The 23,581-nt window shown below is 36.1% G+C and overlaps 1 protein-coding gene across 1 annotated transcript in view; it reads right to left on the bottom strand.

Annotated features, from left to right (window-relative positions):
- Positions 1-23,581, bottom strand: part of LOC148952035 (chitin deacetylase 8-like) — a 199,642-nt gene that overhangs the window by 11,078 nt on the left and 164,983 nt on the right. Inside the window, exon 5 of the mRNA XM_089089492.1 lies at positions 15,229-15,424. Within this exon, the coding sequence (XP_088945618.1) occupies positions 15,229-15,424 (196 nt within the window). The remainder of the gene's footprint in view (positions 1-15,228; positions 15,425-23,581) is intronic.

Below are 23,581 nucleotides of genomic sequence, written 5' to 3'. Positions count from 1 at the left end.
ACTTTGTTGGCAACCAAGACAATTCAGAAAATAATTCTTGCATGCCTCCCAAATTTTTATTCTATATTTATCTGAAGGCTCATGGAGAATTAAGAAATTTGGATGTTGAAGCACACCTTTTGAGGCTTCAACGCCACTCCTCCAACTACACAAAGATCCACCGGCCCTCTTCTATAATGTTTTTGCGCAATTATACACCACTGTACATAATTCTATCCAGCCTCAGATGGGTAATTTAGTTAAATGAAACTTTGAAGTGAATATTTATATTAGCGTAACATTACTGTCTCTGAAACTGGAAAGCTCTGTATATTGTTTTTAGACACTTTTAAATTGATTGGCTATCTCATAATTTTAGTTCGATGGCTTTTGGTGCACTTATGGCCACAATTGTAGTTTTGTGCGATAAAATGGCTGCAAATCGTTACTTTGCTGTGGTAAAATCTTTTTCGGAACTTTAAAAGATCGATATAACTTTCAATGCCCTGCCTAATAAGCTTCCCCTTTATATTCTAGATTTGTTCGATATGATCACCCATGAAAAAAAAAAATAACAAAGATACAGAAAAACAAATAAACATGAATTCGTGATCATCAGTCTAAAAAATACGAATTTTCATAATTTGTGGATAGGACATTGAAACCTTTACGATAGAGCTATTTGATAAGCTTAATTTGATGGGAAAATTTCCAGACAAAACTCACCCCTTAGGAAGGGGGTAGTAACCCCCCCCCCTCCGAAATAAAACAAACTAAAATATATCTGTATACTTCCCAATAACCAATACTGTATGTAAACAATGGGCAAAATTTATAGCTTGCATACCTTCCCCGGGGACTCTGGTCTCAAAATTTTGATCAGGTGATTTTGAGGGGAAAGAGGCGTGGAAACAGGGCAAGCTGCCCGCCAATATTTTTGGTTACTTAAAAAGAACACTAGAAATTTTGACTTCCGATCAAATGAACCCTTTCCTGATCCTTTAGAATCAATGGTTCAATACGATCAGCCCTGGGAAAAAACAAAAAACAAACAAACAAATAAATACGCATCGGTGATCTTTCTTCTGGCAAAAAAAAAAAAAAACAATTTCCAAATTTTCTATATATAGGAGCTTGAAACCACTACAATAGGGTTCTCTGATATGCTGAATCTGATGGTATGCTGAATATCAGAGGTTCCCCTCCTATGCCTTCTGAAGACTGGAGCATAATTTGCGCTTAACTGAAAACAAATACTTTTTATGCGTTTCACTTTTTTAACTTTAATAAATCCAAAATTATTAAGAGTTTAGGGCTAAAATAACTGTCAATCCACATTAATTTGTAATTGTTTTGTTCAGTAATATTGGTTATGATGTTTTTGTTGTTTTTTTTTGTTTTGCTTTTCAATTTTATGAGGAATAGGAACATTTAGCACGGAATAGGGATTGTTTTCAGTAAAGTGAAATTATGTTCTGGTCTTCAGAATGTATGGGGGATTTCAGCCCCACTTATATTAGTTTCTTATCGTTTTGGGTTTGACTCAGTTATTTATTGTTATTTGCTGTTCGTTTTGGGTTCCATCTATTCATTGATGCTTTCTTTTGATGGTTTTACGCTTGGAAAATTGCTTTACTTTTTTCTGCTTATTTTTGGTTTAATGTAGCTCTTTACTTTCCTTTGATAAACTTATTTAGTAGAAATAATATTTTAAATATATATATATATATATATATATATATATATATATATATATATATATATATATATATATATATATATATATATATATATATATATATATATATATATATATATATATATATATATATATATATATATATATATATATATATATATATATATATATATATATATATATATATATATATATATATATATATATATATATATATATATATATATATATATATATATATATATATATATATATATATATATATATATATATATATATATATATATATATATATATATATATATATATATATATATATATATATATATATATATATATATATATATATATATATATATATATATATATATATATATATATATATATATATATACATGGGCAACCATAAGGGGGGGGGGCAAGAAGGATGTCAGCCCCCACCCCCCTGGCTGAATGACGGTGTCATATATTTGTATCAATTTGAAAACTTTTTCCACAGTATAAGTTTTCAAAGAAAAAATAAAAAGCTCTATTAAGCCAAAAATGGGCAGAAATAAAGTAAAATAATCTTCCAAGCGTAAAACTACCACAAATCACTATCAACAATTAAATGAAACTCAAAACGAACAGAAATTATAATAAATAGCCGAGTCAAACTCAAAACGAGCAAAAATTAACATTACTCGGGATGATAACCCCCATGCCTTCTCAAGACCAGAACATAACTTAGGCTTTACTGAAAAAAAATGACCGTGGATTGTCAGTTTAATTTACCTATATTGATATTTATTCCTTAAAATAAAAAATGGGTAAAAAAAGTGAGTAAAAAAAGTTTTTTACTTCTTTAAGCAAAAAAAAGTGAAAACATTTAAAAAATTTTTTTTTAGTGAAGGGCAAATTATCTTCTGGTCTGTAAAAGGCATTCGGGTTATCAGCCCTATTAATTGGAGTCTCATTCAGTCTCTGACCAGTTCACATCTTAAAACAAAAAAGTACATTTCATGGATTGATTTTTTACTTGTGGATAAACCTAGGCACGGTGCCTATTGAATTTTGCGTAGAAAGAAATTTATTATGCTAACATCTGATTACACAAGTGACTTGCATGTGATTACCGCTTAAGGATTATTTTTGGATTAGTATTCAGCACTATTATCATCTGAATCGTGCATTGAAATACTTGGACTACTTGCAATTACTTGAAATTATTTGCAAATTACTGGATTAATTGGCCCACTCAAAGATAAGTAATTATTTATTTTCAGTGCTACGCTCATGTCAAAATTCAAGCCTTTTGACATTGTTCTTGCTAGTTTCAATAGTTTACCCTCTTGTCCGGTAATTGTTTTGCAGTCAAAAACTGGTGCTAAAGGAGTATGGAGATACACAGTTTTTTGCTATGGCAATCATTCTGAGCACCAAGTGCCAGAATCTAATTTGAAATTAATTTCGGATAACGCTAGTGCTCGCAAAAGAACGGAAAGAGATGTTGGTAAAGCATTTACCGAATTAGATTCGTTTCTAGACATTTATAAATCGTCATCACCTACTTATCTAACATTAAACCCAGCGAGCGTTATTGCAGAAGACTCGCTGGCACCTAGCCTAATCCTGCAAAAAATAGCTTTTACCCAGGATGAATTAAATCGGACACAAATGAATCTTACGGCCGAGATTTCCCGTCAAGTTAAGGCTAAACTATCAGACCCTGATACAGCAAATTAAGCAATTGATATTATAGTAAAAAAAAAAAATCATGATGCTATTTCCATCGATTACAATCCAAACGTCCAATAAATAGAAAAATCGCTCAATGGACTTTTTGCAATGGCTAAAAGCTTGGAAAGTAAGATTTTTTCATTAGAATCGAAATTGGATAATTTTAAACAATAAAAGAGGTTGGATTGGTTAGTCAGTAATGGAGTAAGGCAGAGGCCTGGAAATGATCTAAAGAAAGAAGTATCGGTTATCAAACAGTTCGTGGTAACGAACTGTAAGTAAGGAGCGACCCGGCTCAATGGTAACCGAAACTCAAGAAAACGGGTTTGATACCATTATATACATAAAAAGAAGCGGATTTTAATCCTGATTTCAAACACATAATTTTCATCAAGTTTAGTTCTACCTATCAAAAGTTATGCGCCTGAAGAAATTTGGCTGATTTTCAAAAAAAGAGGGAAAGACCCTTTAAAAGTTATAGAACCTTAATGAAAACCACACCATAATATTCAGCGTATCAGAGAACCCTACTTTAGTGGTTTGAAGCTCCTATATACAAAAATGTGGTATTTTAAATTTTTTTCCATAATAAATATAACGGTTGCGTTTTTATTTGTTTGTTTTTTTTTTTTTTTTTTCCCATGGGGGATCGTATCGAACCAGTTGTCCTAGAATATCGTGGAAGGGCTCATTGGAACGGAAATTGAAAGTTCTAGTGCCCTTTTTAAGTGACAAAAAAAATGGAGGGCAACTAGGCCCCCTCCCACGTTTATTTTTTTCCCAAAGTCACCCGATCAATTTTGAGATAGCCATTTTGTTCAGCATGGTCGAAAATATGATAAATATGTCTTTTAGGGTGACTTAATCCCCCGAAGGTCCCAGAGGGAGGGCTAAAAGTTATGAACTTTACCCAATGTTAACATATAGGCCTAGTATTGGTTATTGGGAAGTATACAGAAGTTTTAAGGAGGTTTTTTTTATGATCGTGGGAGGGAAGTGTGGATCAGTGGGTATGTTGGAGGATCTGTTCATGAAGGACGTTTTCATGGGGGAAGGGAAATTGCCATGAAGGGGGCGCCGGACTTGCCAGCATTATTTATTGGTTATTGGAAAGTATACAACCATTTTCAGGAAGGATTTTTTCTGGAGGGGGGGGGGCTAGAGGAGGGGGTTACTCTGGAGAATATTTCAGTGGAGGGTGTTTCTTTGGGGTAAGGGATATTTCTATGAAGGGGGCGCCGGATTTCCAAGCATTATTTAAAAAACGATCAGAAATTAAATAAAAAAAACAAGTTTTTTCAACTGAAATGTTAGAAGGAATATTAAAACTTAAAACAAACAGAAATTATAACGTATGTGAGGGGGTTCTCCCCCAAGTCAATACCTCGCTCTTTACGCTACAGTTTTTTTTTAGTGCTTTCAAAAGAGCTATCTATTATAATTAAACGGCTTTTGTTATTCAGGGGTTTGTTAATCCAAAATTTTTTAATTTTTAAATTTAAGAGCGTGGTATTGACTAAGGGGAGAAACCCCTCATATAAGTAATAACATATACGTAATAAAAAAAAAACAATAAAAAAACAAGCGATACGGCTCAATAGTAATCGAAACTTTTAAAAACGGAATTTTGATGTCAATAAATGTATCAAAAGAATGTGTTTATCATGCTGATGATAAATATATAAATTTTATTAAGTTTAGTATTGCTCATCAAAGGCTAAAAGCCTGAGAAAATTTAATAGATTTTTTAAATAGGATGGAAACATCCCCTACAAGTTAAAGAATTTTAATTAAAATAACACATTCAGATTCAGAGTATCATAAAAAACTATTGAATAGGTTTCAATCTCATATCTACACATATCTGCAACTTTGTTTTTTATGCCAGAAGAAAAATATACGAATATAGAAGTTAGTTACGTAAGTTAATTTGTAAAGACATCCATTTAGAAAAATAAAATTAAAATTTTTATGAAAATAAAAGCTGAATTAACTAAAAAACTATCATAAATTAAATAAAAAAAAAACAATTTTTTTTAATTGAAAGTGAGGAGCGACATTAAAACTTAAAACGAACAGAAATTATTCCGTATATGAAAGGGGCTGTTCCCTCCTCAACACCTCGCTCTTTACGCTAAAGTTTGACTCTGTCTCACGACTTTATTATTTAAAAAAATAAAAAAATTTAGCGTAAAAATCGCGGCGTTGAGGCGGGGACAGCCCCTTTCATATACGGAATAATTACATTTCAACTGAAATGTAAGAAGGAATATTAGAACTTAAAACGAACAGAAATTATAACGTATGTGAGGGGGTTCTCCCCCAAGTCAATACCTCGTTCTTTATGCTACAGTTTTTTTTTAGTGCTTTCAAAAGAGCGATCTATTCTAATTAAACGGCCTTTGTGATTCAGGGGTTTGGGGCTGTCCCCTCCTCAACGCCTCGCTCTTTACGCTAAAGTTTGACTCCGTCTCACAAATTTATTTTAAAAAACAAAAAAAAACTTACGCGTAAAGAGCGAAGCGTTGAGGAGGGGACAGCCCCTTTCATATACGGAATAATTACATTTCAACTGAAATGTAAGAAGGAATATTAGAACTTAAAACGAACAGAAATTATAACGTATATGAGGGGGTTCTCCCCCAAGTCAATACCTCGCTCTTTACGCTACAGTTTTTTTTTTAGTACTTTCAAAAGAGCTATCTATTCTAATTAAACGGCCTTTGTGATTCAGGGGTTTGTGAATCAAATTTTTTTTTTAAATTTTAACGTAAAGAGCGTGGTATTGACTAAGAGGAGAACACCCTCATATACGTAATAACATATACGTAATAAAAAAAAAATAAAAAAACAAGCGATACGGCTCAATAGTAATCGAAACTTTTAAAAACGGAATTTTGATGTCAATAAATGTATCAAAAGAATGTGTATATATTGCTGATTCTAAATATATAAATTTTATTAAGTTTAGTATTACTCATCAAATGCTACGAGCCTGAGAAAATTTACCCGGTTTTTTAAAGAGGGGGAAACATCCCCTACAAGTGAAAGAATTTTAATGAAAATCACACCGTCAGATTCAGCGTATCAGAAAACCCTATTACATAGGTTTCAAGCTCATATCTGCAAAAATCTGCAACTTTGTATTTTTTGCCAGAAGAAAAATATACGAATATAGAAGTTAGTTACGTAAGTTAATTTGTAAAGACATCCATTTAGCAAAAGAAAAGTAAAATTTTGATGCAAATAAAATCTGCATTAACTAAAAAACTATCAGAAATTAAATAAAAAAAAAAGTTTTTTAAACTGAAAGTAAGGAGTGACATTAAAACTTAAAACGAACAGAAATTATTCCGTATATGAAAGGGGCTGTCCCCTCCACAACGCCTCGCTCTTTACGCTAAAATTTGACTCTGTCTCACAACTTTATTTTATAAACAATAAAAAACATTAGCGTAAAGAGCGAGGCGTTGAGGAGGGGACAGCCCCTTTCATATACGGAATAATTTCTGTTCGTTTTAAGTTTTAATGTCGCTCCTTACTTTCAGTTTAAAAAACTTGTTTTTTTTATTTAATCATGAAAGACAAGATGCTGGTCCCTGGTTTTGAAGTCAATAATATTGTAAATATTTATCGATTTAGTTTGAATGACTCTAACGATCAATCTAAAGTGTCTCCAGTGCTAAGACGCTTCAAAAATGTGGAATTAGCTCGAGTTGTTTTCAAAGAAAAGACTAAACTAGCCAAGAGTGGAATATTTTTATCAGAATCGCTAACAAAAAAGCGTCGTGATATTTTAAATGCGGCAAGAGATTGCTTCGGTAAATTCAATGTATGGACTGACCGCGGGCAAATTTTGGCCAAACCACCTGGTCAATCAATTATACGAAAGATTCTATCATTCGCGGATTGTGCTTAGATATGTTTTTTTTTTTTTTTTCTTCTTTTGTTTTTTTTTTTTTTTTTTTTGTGCATGTAGGCTATATTTTATGATTTAATGCCATATCTAAAATCTATTGTCTTTTTTTTACTGGCAAATTAGAAACGCCCCCAGTTGTAGGATGACTTTTTGAGCTTGAAAATAACCCGTTAGATGTTTTAAGCATTATCAATAATTCTATCGGACATGTCAACAGTGATTTGACCACAGTGAACCACGCAGTAATAAGTAAATATGTTTCTAGTCTAAGGGAGGCTGTCAAGCGGGATGGATATTTTTCAGTGCTCCAGTTGAATATTCAGGGTCTTTGTTCTTCAATTGACCATCTAAAACAGATTGTTTTTGATGGGCTACCTGACATTGTTGGTTTATGTGAGACTTTTTTAGATTCTAAAAATGACATCCTTTTGGATTTCCAAGGTTATAAAATGGTACAACTGAATTAACATAAGATAGTCAAGGGTGGTCTTGCTTTGTATATTTCTAATAATCTCCCATATTCTCTTAGAATGGATTTATCCAGAAATATCGAAGGTGTCTTTGTATCACTTTTCGTAGATATTAAATGTGGAGGAAAGGGTTTAATTGTTGGTATTATTTATCGATCTCCTAGTGGCTCTATTCCTCTATTTCTACACATCCTTAATGATCTACTGGATACCATCCTCAAACAGTCCACTGAGTTAATTGTTATAGGGGATTTTAATATAAATTTGATGGATATAAGGTCTTCTGTATCTTTGGATATTCTGTTGTCCATGCTTGCTGCAGGTACTTTACCTTCTGTATGCATCCCATCTTGCATAACAGAGAGTACGTCATCTCTGATTGACAATATTTTCTGTACAGCTACCTTGATCTAAAGTTATGTTTTAGTGAGCGACATTTCCGATCATTTCCTTGTTTACTCTAGATACTGTTTTGATAAACTGACTATTGAGAGGACTAGTGAGTCTGGTACGAGGCCTTTTAGGTTTGGTGAAGTGGAATTGATGCTTCTTAGGTCAAGATTGGCAGACATTTCTTGGGGTGGTTTTGAGAAAGATTCTGATTTTTGTAATTTATTTGATACTTTTTATGAGTCTATTAAAGACGCTGTTCTTGATATTTGTTCTGTTTCACCTTCTAATCGTAAGTCTAAGAATACTTTTCCTCTAAATCCTTGGATGACCCCTGGTCTCCTTAGGAGTTGTAGGAGAAAAAATAATCTCTGGAGGGCCTTTAATTCTGCTAGCCCTTCAATGAAAGCTATTTGCTTTCAGCGATTTAAAATTTATAGGAATATTTATAATTCTGCGTGTCGAAAGGCCAAGTCCCAGTATTATTTTAATTGTTTTTCAGATTGTGGTAAAGATATACAAAAACTTGGCAGGTTATAAATTATGTGCGTAGGCCCTCTTTTCAGTCTCCATCAGCCCCTTCTTTTTTGGATCTCGATGGCTAAATCATCGAAGGAGAACTGAATGTTCAAGATGCATTTACTTCATATTTTGCGAATATTGGTAAAAGAACTGCTTGGGCTCTTAGTTCTTATCCTTCAAGATCCAACTTCAGGTCTTATCTTGAGCCAACTTGTATGAAGTCAATGTTTTTGGAACCAGCGACGGAGAAAGAAATTGCTAAAATTTTTATGGGATTGAAAAATTCTTCGTCGTCTGGCCCTGACAATATTCCAACTAAAGTAATTAAGTTCATACTTCCTTCCATTAACCTCTCCTTTCAGCATGGTATTTTCCCGAGTAGTCTCAAGTGTGCTCGAGTCATCATATTGTATAAGGGGGGGGGGTGGCAGGAAATGATCCAACCGACTATCGGTCAATTTCTTTGTTGTCTGTGTTTAGCAAAATATTTTAGAAGGCGATGCTTTCTCGTCTTAATAATTTTCTTACTTCTAAAGATTCGATTTTCAATTTGGTTTTCGAGCAAATCATTCGACTGAGCATGCTTGTGCAGTTTTACTGAATTATCTTCATTCTGCCATAGACTCCCATTCGATTCCTGCTGCTTTGTTTCTGGATGTTTGTAAAGCCTTTGATTCTTTAACCCACAGTGTTCTTCTATTTAAACTTTCTCATTTTGGCGTAAGAGGTAGTGCGTTTTATTGGTTCAAGTCTTTCTTGTCTGGTAGAATAATTTCTGCTGATCCACTTTTTCGCTCACCATCAAGTGTTGACCAGGGGGTCCCTCAAGGGTCAGTTTTAGGGCCGGCACTGTTTTTAATTTATATAAATGACCTAATTTTTGCAGTTAGAAATAAAAATCCTCTTTATTGCTGTCGTCTAAGTCGTCCAACAGTCTCCCATACCCATAACCATTATTTGCATATCTCGGATTCGCTTGTTACTTTCGCCGATGATACCACCCTTATTACTTCTGGGAGAACAGAGGATGAGGTTCGTACAAAGTTAGTGGACCTCTTTGAGAGAGTTTCAATTTGGTTTGATGTTTTGGTTTGGTTTTGGTTTGAACTCTCTGGCCTTAAATGTTTCTAAAACTAGTTTTCTAGTTTTTTCTCGTATATCCCAGGCTTGTCCTCAATTATCTTAAATTCACATATCCAAAGGCTTTATTAGTAGACCAAAGGATGGCCATGTCAGTTTCCTAGGTATCCTGCTAGATGAAAATTTATCTTTTAAATACCCTATTGATTTGATTTAACTGAAGGTGTGCAGAAACCTCGGTATTCTAAGAAAAATAAAACATATCTTTCCAGGACCAATTCTAAGAATCCTATTTCATAGCTTAATTCATTCTTATGTTTCCTATTGTTCAGTCATATGGATGTCTACTTTCACTTATTTTCTCAAACCGCTTTCGAATACTTCTGATAAAGCTATAAATCTTATCCAGGATGTAAATCGTTCGGCAACTAAACCGTTACTTGATATTAAAAAACTTTATATTGTTTCCTGTGCGTCTTTTGCTTTTCTTCAGCTCCATGGTGATATTCCTAGGTCCCTTAGATTTGTGTTTTCTTTTGTATCTGATCGGTCAAATTATCAACTCCGTAGTTCTCTAAATATCCAAGTTCCCCATACACCAACAATAAGATCCAATTTTAATCCTCTTGTTGGGTGTCATTTGACATGGAACACCCTTCCCGATTCGGCTCGAGAATGCCACTCGTTTGGCACCTTCAAAAAACTAGTAAAAAAATATTTGTTTTCATGTGATTAATTTTCTTTACTTTTGTCTGCTGCCAATAGTTTTTTTTTCACTTTTTTTTTTTTTTTTTTTTTTTTTTTTTTTTTATTTTTTTTAGATGTTGTGATTCACTGTAGTTTGATAAAGCTTATCTAGTGAACTCTCCTTTTTTCTATGAAGCAAATGCTTTACATGTTAAAAGTTCAAATGCTTATGTTTATATGTTTAAATATTAATGTTATGTTTATATTGTTTAAATCTTAAAGCGTTTAAATATTTAATGTTTATTTGATCTTTTCATAATCCCCCTCCTACAGGCCATGGAGCCATTGTGGGGATTTGTAGATTGTTATGTAATTATTTTACTTATATATGGAAAATAAATCTATCTATCTGTCTATAATCCATCTATCTATATCTAATGTTAATTTTTGCTCGTTTCGAGTTTGACTCCGCTATTTATTCTAATTTCTGTTCATTTTGAGTTTCATTTATTCATTATTAGTGATTTGTGGTAGTTTTACGCTCGGATGATTACTTGACTTCATTTTTGCCAATTTTTGGCTTAATGGAGCTTTTTACTTTTCTTTGAAAAGCTTGTTTTGTGGAAAAAGTTTTTTAGATGAATTTCTGTTCATGTTTTACTGACAAAGTCATTTTCATGAAAAAAATAATATTTCACATCTTTTCGTTTTTTTTATAAGAATCCATAGTTTGGTATATTTGTGGGGGTTTGACTTGCCCAATATCCCTAAAGACATAGTTGCTGGACCGTTCTACTATGCTGAGCAAAATAGTTGTCTCAAACTTCTGACTAGATGTGTTTGGGAAATAAATCGGTTTAAGAGACGGGCGGATTGCCCTCCAATCTCTTTTTACTCTTTGAAACGACACTAGAACTTTTAATTTCGAATCGAATTTGCTCCTTTAAATGTTTGAATGATTTTTCTAGCCATTATAGAACGATGCTGCGTATGATATTGTTTATATATCTTTTTGAAAACCTGCATCCATACAGTTTTTTCGCTTAATTGGAACGCCCCCTAAGCACTTCCTATAAGTTTCACCTTAATACTCTAAGCGTCCTTAGTTACAGTAACTGTAATTGTAGTACTAAAAGTATATACATAGTGCCGGTTCCATTGTAACTGAACCCCCGTGCCACTGAACCACCATGCGACTGAACCACCATAAAACTGAACCACCATGCATCTCAACCCCTGTGTAACTGAACCCCCTTACAAATGAACCCCTGTGCAACTGAACCCTCGTGCTACTAAACCCCCTTTAACTGAACCTTCGTGCAACTCAACCCCCGTGCAACTCGGTCCCATTTAATTATACCCCCGTGTAACTGAACCACCGTGCAACAGAATCCCCATGCATGTGAACCACCGTGCAACTGCACCACCATGCCACTGAACCATCATGCAACTAAGTACCCGTTAACCTGAACCCTCGTGCAACTCAACCACCGTACTTACATTAGCTAAAATACAAGTTAAAATCTTTACATGTTCAGCCTTGTTGGAATTGTTTGCTTTTTTAAGTCTTTATATAAATTACTGCCAAGATTATTTATAAAAATGCTCTGTTTTCTTGTCACAAAAACAAAGAAAATCGGATGTCATAAACTCTTAAATCCAGATTTATTTCTCTTTTTTATGTCTATTAATTGGGGCTACCTTCACCCTGTCACTTTCTACGGGTCTAAGCGTTTACCTCCCTCCCCCGTGGAAAATTTCCCCTCCTCTACCCATGGAAACCTCATCACCTGGAAAATCCCCCCCTCGCGGACATTATGGTTTTTAAAATTAAAAAATCTTCTTTGAGTCGTGTTATTTTTTAATTTAATTGAGAAGTTCCAAGGGAAGTAGAAAAGAGGAATTTATGTGTAAATCTTGCCCCCCCCCCCTCCGTGTAAATACTTTCTTCTCATGAAAGATCCTCTTGAAAAACCCCACACAAAAAATTTCCGTATGTTTCCCAATGACAAATACTATCTGTAAGCAATAGACAAATAAGAAGGAACTGAAACTTCTGTAATGGGGTTATCTGATTGTTTTGTAGCTAGGAAGAGAGGGAGATATCTCAAAGGATACATTTTGATGCCAAAACATATCAGCTCTCATTGAGCCTTCAAATAAATACAAAATTAGATCTAAGGTAGAGACGACAGGAGGATGGAGGTAGAAATTGTTTGATAATCTTCAGGGATTTCTAGTCTTTTTTTTATAAGCCGAAAGTGATTGGAGACTAACCAACCGCAAGAGGTTTTTTTTGGGGGGGGGGGATTTTCCACGGGTAGGTATTTTCTGGGAGGGGATATTTTCCGTGAGGTGTTGTTTTCCGCCGGATATTTTCCTTTAGGGATGTTTTTGCACGGGGGGGGGGGGGAGGGTAAATGGTGGCTCTCACCGTCTACATACTTTAATTTTTTTTTACCACTTTCCTTATTTTGTTGTTTTCATGTTGTGGTATTTTCGACGCTCATAGTTCTCTATTGTTCGGTTTGAAAAAGACTAATTGCCTACTTTGGTGCAATAGTTTAGTTGCACTATGGCTGAGTTGCGCAAGGGTTCAGTTGCATGATGGCTCAGTTACAAGGTGGTTCAGTTACACGATGGTTTAGTTGCATTGTGGTTCATTTGTACTGTGGTTCAGTTGCACGATCGTTCAGTTGCACGGGGGGTTCAGTTACACGGGGGTTTAGTTACATGGGGGTTTAGTTACATGGGGGTTCAGTTAAATGGGGTTGAGTTGCACGGGGGTTTAGTTACACAAGGGTTTAGTTAAATGGGGTTCACTTGCCCGGTGGTTCAGTTACACGAGGGTTCAGTTGCACGGAGGTTCGGTTATACGGTGGTTCATTTACACGGTGGTTCAGTTACACGGTGGTTCAGTGACACAGTGGTTAAGTGACAGGGGGTTCAGTTGCTTGTGGTTCAGTTACACGGTGGTTCAGTTACACGCACACCCATAGTGCCTACTGGCTAGTTCAAAATCCCCACAACTTACTCTTAAAGATCTAACTTAATAATATAAATTGTTCTTGAGATATTGCTTTGTCACCTTTTTAAAGTCCACTTGATCACAGTTGTTTTTGATTTTATTCAACGCCCACCTATCTATTTATTGCATACGTTTATTAAAGAGTATGGTATGTTTCCTTTGGACTATTGGCTACAAAATGATTGTATCACAATTTCGATCGAATGTGTTTGGGGAAAAGAGGATATCAGGGAGAGTGGGGGAGGGGCTATTTTCTCTCCATCACGCTTGAATCTTAAAATGGAACTAGAAGTATGCATTTCCAATCAAATGAGCCTCCTCTAAAGTTCACAAGACCCCCTCTTCATAAGAGCCTTACATCCCCCCGGGGCAGAGCTTAAAACCCTTATCCCTTACTTTGGGGGGTTGTGTCAACCCCCAGAGGCCATGTTTTGAGATCTTTGGATTATTTTTGAACAAATGGCTATCTTAAAATGTCTATCGAATGCATTAGGGGAAAACATGACGTGGTGGGGGTATAGCTGCCCTCCGATAAATTCAACTCTTAAAAATGGCGCTTCGACTTCCGATTTCCAATCCAATAAGCCCCCTCCAAAGTTTATACGACCACTGTTTCCATAAAAAGCTTATATACTCTCGGGGAATACCTTACAAGCCTTGTCCTGAGGACTGTGAGGGGGCTCTCATCCTCAAAGACATAATTTCTGGACTTTTAAACTACGTCAAACAAAATAACTATCTCGAAATTTTCACTGGAAGTTTTTGGGGAAATGATGGGTGTGGGGGGATGGTTGCCCTCCAATCACTTTTGACTATTAAAGAAGGCACTAGCCCTTTCAATTACCAACCGACTGAGCCCTTTTCAAAGTTTCTACGACAACAAATGGCCATCTTAAAATTTCTATCAGATGCGTTTCTGGAATATACGACGTGTGTGTGTGTGGGGGGGAGGGGGCGGGATGGGGGGGGGGTTCTATTTGCCTTCTGATCACATTGACTCTTAAAAGAACACTGTAACTTCTGATTACCAATCTAATGAGCCCTCTTTGAAGTTTATACAGCCACCATTTCTATAAAAACCTTCTGTGCCCTAAAGGCGTAATTTAAAGCCCCTGCCCTGAGGCCTATATGGGGGGGGGGGTTATCCTCAAAGACCTAATTTCTGGACAATTCAACTACACTGAACAAAATAGCTATCTCAAAAGTTATGATTGAATGTTTTTGGGGGAATGAATGGTGTATTGGGAAAGGCGGGGGGCTGCATGACCTCCAATTACTTTCGACTGTCAAAAAGGCGAGTAGAACGTCCGATTACCAATCAAATGAGCCCCCTGGGAGGTTTATAGGACCACCCTTTCTTTAAAAAATCATATATCCCCCCAGGACATAAATTACAACCCTTGCTCTGAGGGTTGTGTGGGGTGGAGGGGGGTGTCATTCTCAAAGTCATAATTTCCAGATCAGCTAACGTTGAGAAGAAATAACAGTTCTAATTTTAAAAATCATTTGATGCAATCTAACAGACAGCCATAATATTGGACTACCAAAACTACTGTTTAATGTCATACTTTGTGAATTTAGATTTCGTATCTGTATTATTTTTTTTCAATTTTCTATAATTTGCCCTCACAGCTGGTTGACAGGCTAGTCACCAGCAAACTGTCTGGTTTTTGTTTTTAAGAAGACAACGACAGAAATACAGAGTGAAAAAAACAGCAAAAAAAAACCAGCATACCTGTCCGGGATTGATTACAAAAACATCACCGTATGTTAAAACTTCATCAAGAAAGTCGACGTATCCCTGTAAGACCTGTGGGTTATCTTGGAACCAGGCTCCATGAGCATGAATCCCAAACGGAGCACGTGTAGTATCGTAGTGACGTCGGAAATTCGTCATCAGAAAATTTTTTTGCTCTTCAGCCGTTTGCATTCTGAAAAATTACGTAATTAAAAACACTTCTAGAGCAGCTATCCCCTTTTTTCGGTCTTACCCCTCCCAAGTATCTCCAACCCCATCTTCATATGATAAGTATGTTTGTTATTTACAAGTTTAGTTTTTATTCTGAACCCATCTTCTTGCGACAAGTAATTATTGTTGTTTACCAGTTGGTTTTTCCATGAACCTTTTTAGGGATCTCGTGAGTAGTGTTGCCGAAGCGGTACAATTGACGGTTTTTTTGTACAATTTATAGGTCTTGGCACAATACGGTACATTTGAATATAAAACAAATTTTTAGTATGTTTTGGTTTTACTTGTTCCTTTCTGACTCGAACACCTGTTCAAGTTTTACATTCATCGTAAATTTTCGTCTTATTACGGCAAATTTTTAGCCTACGATTCAAACGGTACAAATTCTTCTTCAGATGTACAATTTCACTTGGAAAACTGGTTTGCACTCTACTAAAAAAAAAACTGTTTTTACTTTTATAACTTTAATAAATCAAATAATATTAACATTTTGATTACTAAATATCAGCATATGTATATTAAACTGACAATGCACATTCATTTGTATTTTTTTTCAGGAAAGTGCAAATCATGTTCTGGCCTTGGGAAGGCATAGGGGTTTTGAGCCCTACTCATATTAATTTCTGCTCGTTTTGAGTTTGACTCGCTTATTTATTGTAGTTTCTGTTCGTTTTGGGTTTCATTGATTTATCTATGCTGATTTGTGGTATTTTCACGTTTGGTAGATTTTATTTTCGCTCATTTTTGGTTTAATGGAGTTCTTTACTTTTCTTTAAAAACTTATTTTGTGGAAAAAGTTATTTTGATTAATTTCTGTTCGTTTTATATTGACACAGTCTTTTCAGGGGAAAAAAAAACTTTAAACTTTTTCGTTTTTTTAAGATTTTATAGTTTGGCCTGCTATTTGTGTGCTGGAGAGAAATTTTCAGCAATTTTTAACAACATACCCCCTTTTAAAAATCTGGACACAAATAGTAGTGTTTAATTTAGTTTCATACCTCCTCTAGTTGACCAGAAATAGAAAACTTGATGCCATCTATTTACTTTCTTTGATAGCTTGGATACACTTACGCTATTTTGATTTGTTTAAATTTTTAGAGCAGAAGTACCCCAAAAGTTTGAACATAATACCCTCAGTTGTTCTTGGGTTACTGCTGAGACGCCTTATTAGGAATTATTATTAACACAGTGCATTTTGATTTAATCTTAAGGCAACATTTAGTTTTTAAACAAAATGGGCAAATGGGACGGTGGGCGTAAGAGGGGGTCTAGTTGCCCTCCAATCACTTTCGACTATTAAAAAGGGCACTAGCCCTTTCAATTTCCAATCAAATGAGCCCTTTTTGAAATTTTACGACAACTGTTCTATAAACACCTTTTATGCCCCCAGGGCATAAATTACAACCCTTACTCTGAAGGCTGTGAGGGGTTTGTCATCCTCAAAGACCTAATTTCCAGAACTTTCAACCACGTAAAAAACTAAACGCCTATCTCAAAATTTTGATTGGATATGTTTGGGGAAATGGTGGGCGTGAGAGGGGGGTTAGTTGCCCTCCAATCACTTTCGACTATTAAAAAAGGCACTTGCCCTTGCAATTTCCAATCGAATGAGCTTTTTTGAAGTTTCTACGAACACTCTTTCAATAAAAACCTTATATGCCCCCAGGGCATAACTTACAACCCTTGCCCTGAGGGATGGGGGGGGGTTCATCCTCAAAGAACTAATTTACAGAGCTTTTAACTACGTTGAAGGAAACTGCTATCTCAAAATTTTTATTGGATGTGTTTGGGGATATGGTGGGCTTGAGAGGGGGGTTAGTTGCCCTCCAATCACTTTCGACTGTTAAAAAGGGCACTAGCCCTGTGAATTTCCAATCGAATTAGCCTTTTTTTGAAGTTTCTATGACAACGCTTTCTATAAAAACCTTATATGCCCCAGGGTATAACTTACAACCCTTGCCCTGAGGGCTGTGGGAGAGTGTCCTGCTCAAAAACATAATTTTTATGTGGAAATCAACTACGCTGAACAAAATGGCTATCTCAAAATTTTGATTGGATGCGTTTCGGGAAATGGTGGGCATGGAAGGAGTGTTAGTTGCCTTCCGATCACTTTCGACTTTTCAAAAGGGCACAAGCCACTCCAATTTCCAATTGAATGAGCTATTTTTGTAGTTTCTACGACAACTTCTTCGATACAAGGTGCCCTTGTCTAAAGGAAAAAAATAATACATAATACGTTGTGCCAACATCGTTCTTATATACCCCCAGGGTATAACTTACAGCCTTTGCCCTGAGGGCTGTGGGGGAGTGTACTCCTCAAAAACATACTTTATATTTGGAAATCAACTACGCTGAACAAAATGGCAAGAGATGTGTTGAAGATGCGTGGAAGAGGTGATGTGATGCGTGGAAGAGGTGTTGGTTGCCTTCCTATCATTTTCGACTATTAAAAAGGGCACTAGCCGTTCCAATTTTCAAACGAATGAGCCTTTTTCCAAGTTTTTACAACTCCTTCGATTCGAAGTGCCCTGGTAGGGAAGAAGAAAATAGATAATACATTGTTCCAACATCGTTTTTTACTTTGGCAGTTCTATTGCACTGCCTATGATTATTATTATTTGCTGAAAACCCATCATCATAGGCAGCGCGATAGCGCTGCCTAAGTAAAGAACGATGTGGGCACAATGTATTACTTATTTTTCTTTTTTCTTCTTCTTTTTCCATACCCGGGCACTTCGTAACGATGGAGTTGTCTTAGAAACTTCGAAAAGGGCTCATTCGATTTGAAATTAGAGTACGGTAGCTTTTAATAGTCGAAAGTGATTGGAGGGCAACTAGCCCCCCCCCCCCGCCCATCATTCCCCCAAACACATCCAATCAAAATTTTGAGATAGCCATTTTGTTCAGCATAGTTGATTTCCAGATAGAAAATATATTTTTGAGGAGGCGACTCCCCCACAATCCTCAGGGCAAGGGTTGTAAGTTATGCCCTGAGGGCATATAAGGTTTTTATAGAAGGCACTGTCGTAGAAACTTCGAAAAGGGCTCATTCGATTGGAAATTGGAGTAGCTAGTGCCCTTTTTAATAGTCGGAAGGGATTGGAGGGCAACTAGCCCCCCCCACGCCCATCATTCCCCCAAACACATCCAATCAAAATTTTCAGATAGCCATTTTGTTCAGCGTAGTTGGTTTGCAGATAGAAAATATCTTTTTGAGGAGGACACTCCCCACAACCCTCGGGACAAGGGTTTTAAGTTATGCCGTGGGGACATATAAGGTTTTATAGAAGGCGTTGTCGTAGAAACTTCAAAAAAGACTCATTTGATTGGAAATTCAAAGGGGTAGTGCCCTTTTTAATTGCCGAAATCGATTGAAGGGCAACTGGCCCCCCCCCCCCGCCCATCATTCCCCCAAACACCTCCAATCAAAATTTTGAGATAGCCATTTTGTTCAGCGTAGTTGATTTTCAGATAGAAATATGTTTTTTAGGAGGACACTCCCCTACTACCCTCGAGGCAAGGGTTTTAAGTTATTCCCTGGGATATAAGGTTTTTATAGAAGGCGTTGTCGTAGAAACTTCAAAAAAGATTCATTCGATTGGAAATTCAAAGGGCTAGTGCCCTTTTCAATAGTCAAAAGTGATTGGAGGGCAACTAGCCCCCCCCCCACGCCCATCATTCCCCCAAACACATCCAATCAAAATTTTGAGATAGCCATTTTGTTTAGCGTAGTTGTTTTCCACATAGAAAATATGTTTTTGAGGAAGACACTCCCCCACATCCCTCGTGACAAGGGTTATAAGTTATACCCTGGGGGCATACAAGGTTTTACAGAAGGTGTTGCCGTAGAAACTTGAAAAAAGCCTCATTTGATTGGAAATTCAAAGGGCTAGTACCCTTTTTAATAGTCGAAAGGTATTTTAGGGCAACTAACCCTCCTCTCACGCCCACCTTTCCCCAAACACATCCAATTAAAATTTTGAGATAACCACATTATTCAACGTAGTTTTAAGTTCTGTAAGTTAGGTCTTCGAGGATGACAACCCCCTCACAGCCCTCAGGAAAAGGGTTGTAAGTTATGCCCTGGGGGCATATAAAGTTTTTATCGAACGCGTTGTCGTAAAAATTTCAAAAAGGGCTCATTCTATTAGAAATTGAAATGGCTAGTGCTCTTTTAATAGTCGCCAGTAATTGGAAGGCAACTAACACCCCTCCACGCCCACCATTTCCACAAACAAATCCAATCGAAAGTTTTAGATAACCATTTTGTTCCGCGCAGTTAAAGTTCAGGAAGTTATACCTTTGAGCAGGACGCTACTCCCACAGTCTTCAGGGCAAGGGTTATAAGTTATGCCCTGGGGGCATATAAGTTTTTATTGAAATCTTTGTCGTAGAAACTTGGAAAAGGGCTCATTTAATTTGAAATTCAAAGGTCTAGGGCCCTTTTTAATAGTCAAAAGTGATTTGAGGGCAACTAGCCCCCCTCTCTCGCCCACCTTTTCCCCAAACACATCCAATCAAGATTTTTAGATATCCATTTTGTTCAGTGTTGTGGATTTCCAGATAGAAATTAGGTTTTTGAGGAGGACACTCCCCCAGAGCCCTCGGGGCAAGGGTTGTAATTTATACCCTGGGGCATATAAGGTTTTTATAGAACGTGTCGTCATAGAAACCGCAAAAAGGGCTCATTCGATTGGAAATTAAAATGACTAGTGCTCTTTTTAAAAGTCGAAAGTGATTGGAAGGAAACTAAGACCCCTTCCACGCCCACCATTTCCCGAAACATATCCAATCAAAATTTTTAGATAGCCATTTTTTTCCACACAGTTTAAAGGTCAGGAAATTATACCTTTGAGCAGGACACTTCCCCCACAGTCTTCAGGGCAAGGGTTTTAAATTATGCCTTGGGGGCATATAAGGTTTTTATTGAGATCTTTGTCATAAAAACTTGAAAAAGGGCTCATTCGATTCGAAATTCAAAGGGCTAGTGCCCTTTTTTATAGTCGAAAGTGATTTGGGGGCAACAACTCCCCCTCAACTAACCCTTTAAAGAACGCGTCGTCGTAAAAACTTCAAAAAGGGCCCATTCGATTGGAAATTGAAATGGCTAGTGCCCTTTTTAATAGTTAAAAGTGATTGAAATGCAACTAATACCCCTTCCACGCCCACCATTTCCCCAAACATATCCAATGAAAATATTTAGATAGCCATTTTGTTCCACGCAGTTTAAAGTTCAAGAAACTATACCTTTGAGCAGGACACTCCCCCCACAGTATTCAGGGCAAGGGTTATAAGTTATGCCCTAGGGGCTTGTAAGGTTTGTATTGAAATCTTTGTCGTAAAAACTTGAAAAAAGGCTCATTCGATTGGAAATTTGAAGGCCTAGTGCCCTTTTCAATAGTCAAAAGTGATTTGAGGGCAACTAACCCCCCTCTCACGCCCACCTTTTTCCCAAACAAATCCAATTAAAATTTTTGGATCGTCATTTTATTCAACGTAGTTGAAAGTTTTGGAAATTAGGTCTTTAAGGATGATAACCCGTCCCCCCCCCCCAATCCTCAGGGCAATGTAAGTTATGCCCTGGGTGCATGTAAGGTTTTTATAAAAAGCGTAGTTGTAAAAAACATAAAAAAGGACTCATTCAATTGAAAATTGAAAGGGCTAGTGCCCTTTTAATAGTCGAAATTGATTGAACGGCAACTAACCCCCCTCTCACGCCCACCATTTCCCCAAGCACATCCAATCAAAATTTTCAGATAGCCATTTTGTTCAACGTAGTAGAAAGTTCTGGAAATTAGGTCTTTGAGGATGACAACCCCCCCCCCCCCCCCCCCAGCCCTTAGGGCGAGGGTTGTAAGTTATCCCCTGGGGCATATAAAGCTTTTATTGAAAGTGTTGTCGTAGAAACTTCAAACAGACTTATTTGATTGGAAATTGAAAGGGCTAGTGCTTTTTTTAATAGTTGAAAGTGATTGAAGAAAGACTAACGCCCCTCTCAAGCTCACCATTATCCCTGACACATTCAATCAAAATTTGGAGATAGCCATTTTGTTTAAAGTAGTTGAAAGTTCTGGAAGTTAGGTCTTAGAGGATGACAACTACCCTCAGAGCCCTTAGAGTAAGGGTTGTAATTTATGCCCTGGGGGGATATAAGGTGTTTAAAGGAAGTGTTGTTGTAGAAACTTAAGAAAGGCTCATTTGATTGGAAATTGAAAGGCCTAGTGCCCTTTTTAATAGTCGAAAGATATTGGAAGGCTTGAGTAGTAATCAATGTTATACTTTGCGTCCTTTATGTTCCATCCGGTAAGGGATTATACTTTGCGTACCGCCATAGCAATTTCAACATTATTCTATAGAAGCTCTTCACCTTTTCAAAGAGATTCAGAGCTCCCTCACATGGCATTATACTATGTTCCATCGTGTGCTACTTGGGATTTGCATAATATGCTATGAAGGACAAGTTTTTTTTACATAATTTACGTAGACTTGATTTCTATTTCATGATATACATGTTTTTTTTTTAGGGTAAATCCATGTCAGAAAAACCGGTGCGTCTTTTTTAGCTGCCAGTGTATTCAATTATTTTTTGTATATATTCAGGTTTCAGATTAGAACTTTCTACAGTTTGAATAGTTCATTCAATCTACTAGTATCAATATTTTTGCAATCATTTACATAGATATGGAATATTCTAAGCGACTTCTGGTGACTAAAATTTTCTAATTATTATAATAAAAAGAAATCTATTTTTTTTGTCTCGTCATTAAGTTAAGGAAGAATTTCCTTACTTACGCCTTTTTTTCACTGTGCTGTTAGCTCTTTTAAAAAGCTTCCTTCTTTTAAATATTAAACAGTCCATGTATTTCAATTTTATTAAATATTCAAAAAGAGAGGTAGAATAGATATCTCTTTTGAAAATGCTAAAAAAAAATACTACTAAGGCCTTCGACAGTATTGATAGGATTTTCATGCGCTTAGAACTGTTAAGGGTAAGCTTACTAAGACTTTTCGTTAGGATATTAGCTGATATGTATAGAAAGATATTTGGTATAGTTAAAGTTTTAGGGAAGGGATTATCGTCGCCGTTTGAAATTAGAAAAGGAGTAAAACAGGGTAGTAGTAGTTCACGTTCTATATAAATGATATTGTTGACCATTTTAAAAAAGGTATGGGGGCCCCTACGGTGTCACTAGGGAACCTGACATTATCTCTGTTGCTTTTTTGTTGATGATGATGCGGTGTTTATAGGCAAGTCACCAGAGGAGCTCCAAATCTTATTGAGTATACTAGAAGAATATTCACATAGAAAGAAACTAGTGTTGAATATTAAAAAGACTGAGATTGTGATTTTTAGAGGAATTCGCGTGAATCATGACGATCAAAAAGTAGAATTTTATTATAAAGGTGAAAAATGTAAAAGAGAGTGAAAATTTTAAATATTTGGGGGTAACACTTTCAGCAAATGGAGGATGGAAAGAGCATGTAAAAGAGATGATTAAGCGAAGGAAAGCAGTTTGAGCTGCCATTTTACGTAATTCAAGGCTTTCAAGTATAAAATATCTAAAAATGCATAAATATGTTTTTTTTTTCAGGGAGACTTAGCCCTCCTTCCCTCCAAACTCAAAATTTTCCGAAATTTTACTTTAAAAGCATTTCCTTTTAAATATTTATAAAGTGATAAGAGACATATAGTACTAGAAACACCAGAATTAACTTTAGAGGGCAATTTATCTGTAAAAGAGGGCACATTATTTCGTTACTAAATTTTTTCTTCTTTTTTAAGGATGTTCAGGTGGATTCATACAATTACCCTCCCTCTGAAAAGAGACCAAGATGGGGTGATATCACATCGATGCAAGCTGCAAGACCATCAGTCATCAGATATGCCAGTTCCAATACAAGTTCGATGGACCAGCCAGGACCCTCTCAAGCCAGTGTCAGCTCTGCGCAAAAACCCTCTATGCAACCTGGCAGAAAATTCAAGAGGGAATGGATGCTTTCATATAATGCTTCAGTCTCATCCAATCAAGATCGAGAGGACACTCCTCTTCATGCTTTGCCAGGGACTTCAGATGTACAAGTGCAGTCAGAATTTGCAAATGTATATATTTTTTTTTTC

Source organism: Artemia sp. Qi Xiang Cuo, chromosome 5, assembly GCF_049724085.1.
Source record: "Artemia sp. Qi Xiang Cuo chromosome 5, ASM4972408v1, whole genome shotgun sequence".
NCBI lineage: Eukaryota > Metazoa > Arthropoda > Branchiopoda > Anostraca > Artemiidae > Artemia > Artemia sp. Qi Xiang Cuo.
This window is presented reverse-complemented; position numbering and strand designations above follow the sequence as displayed.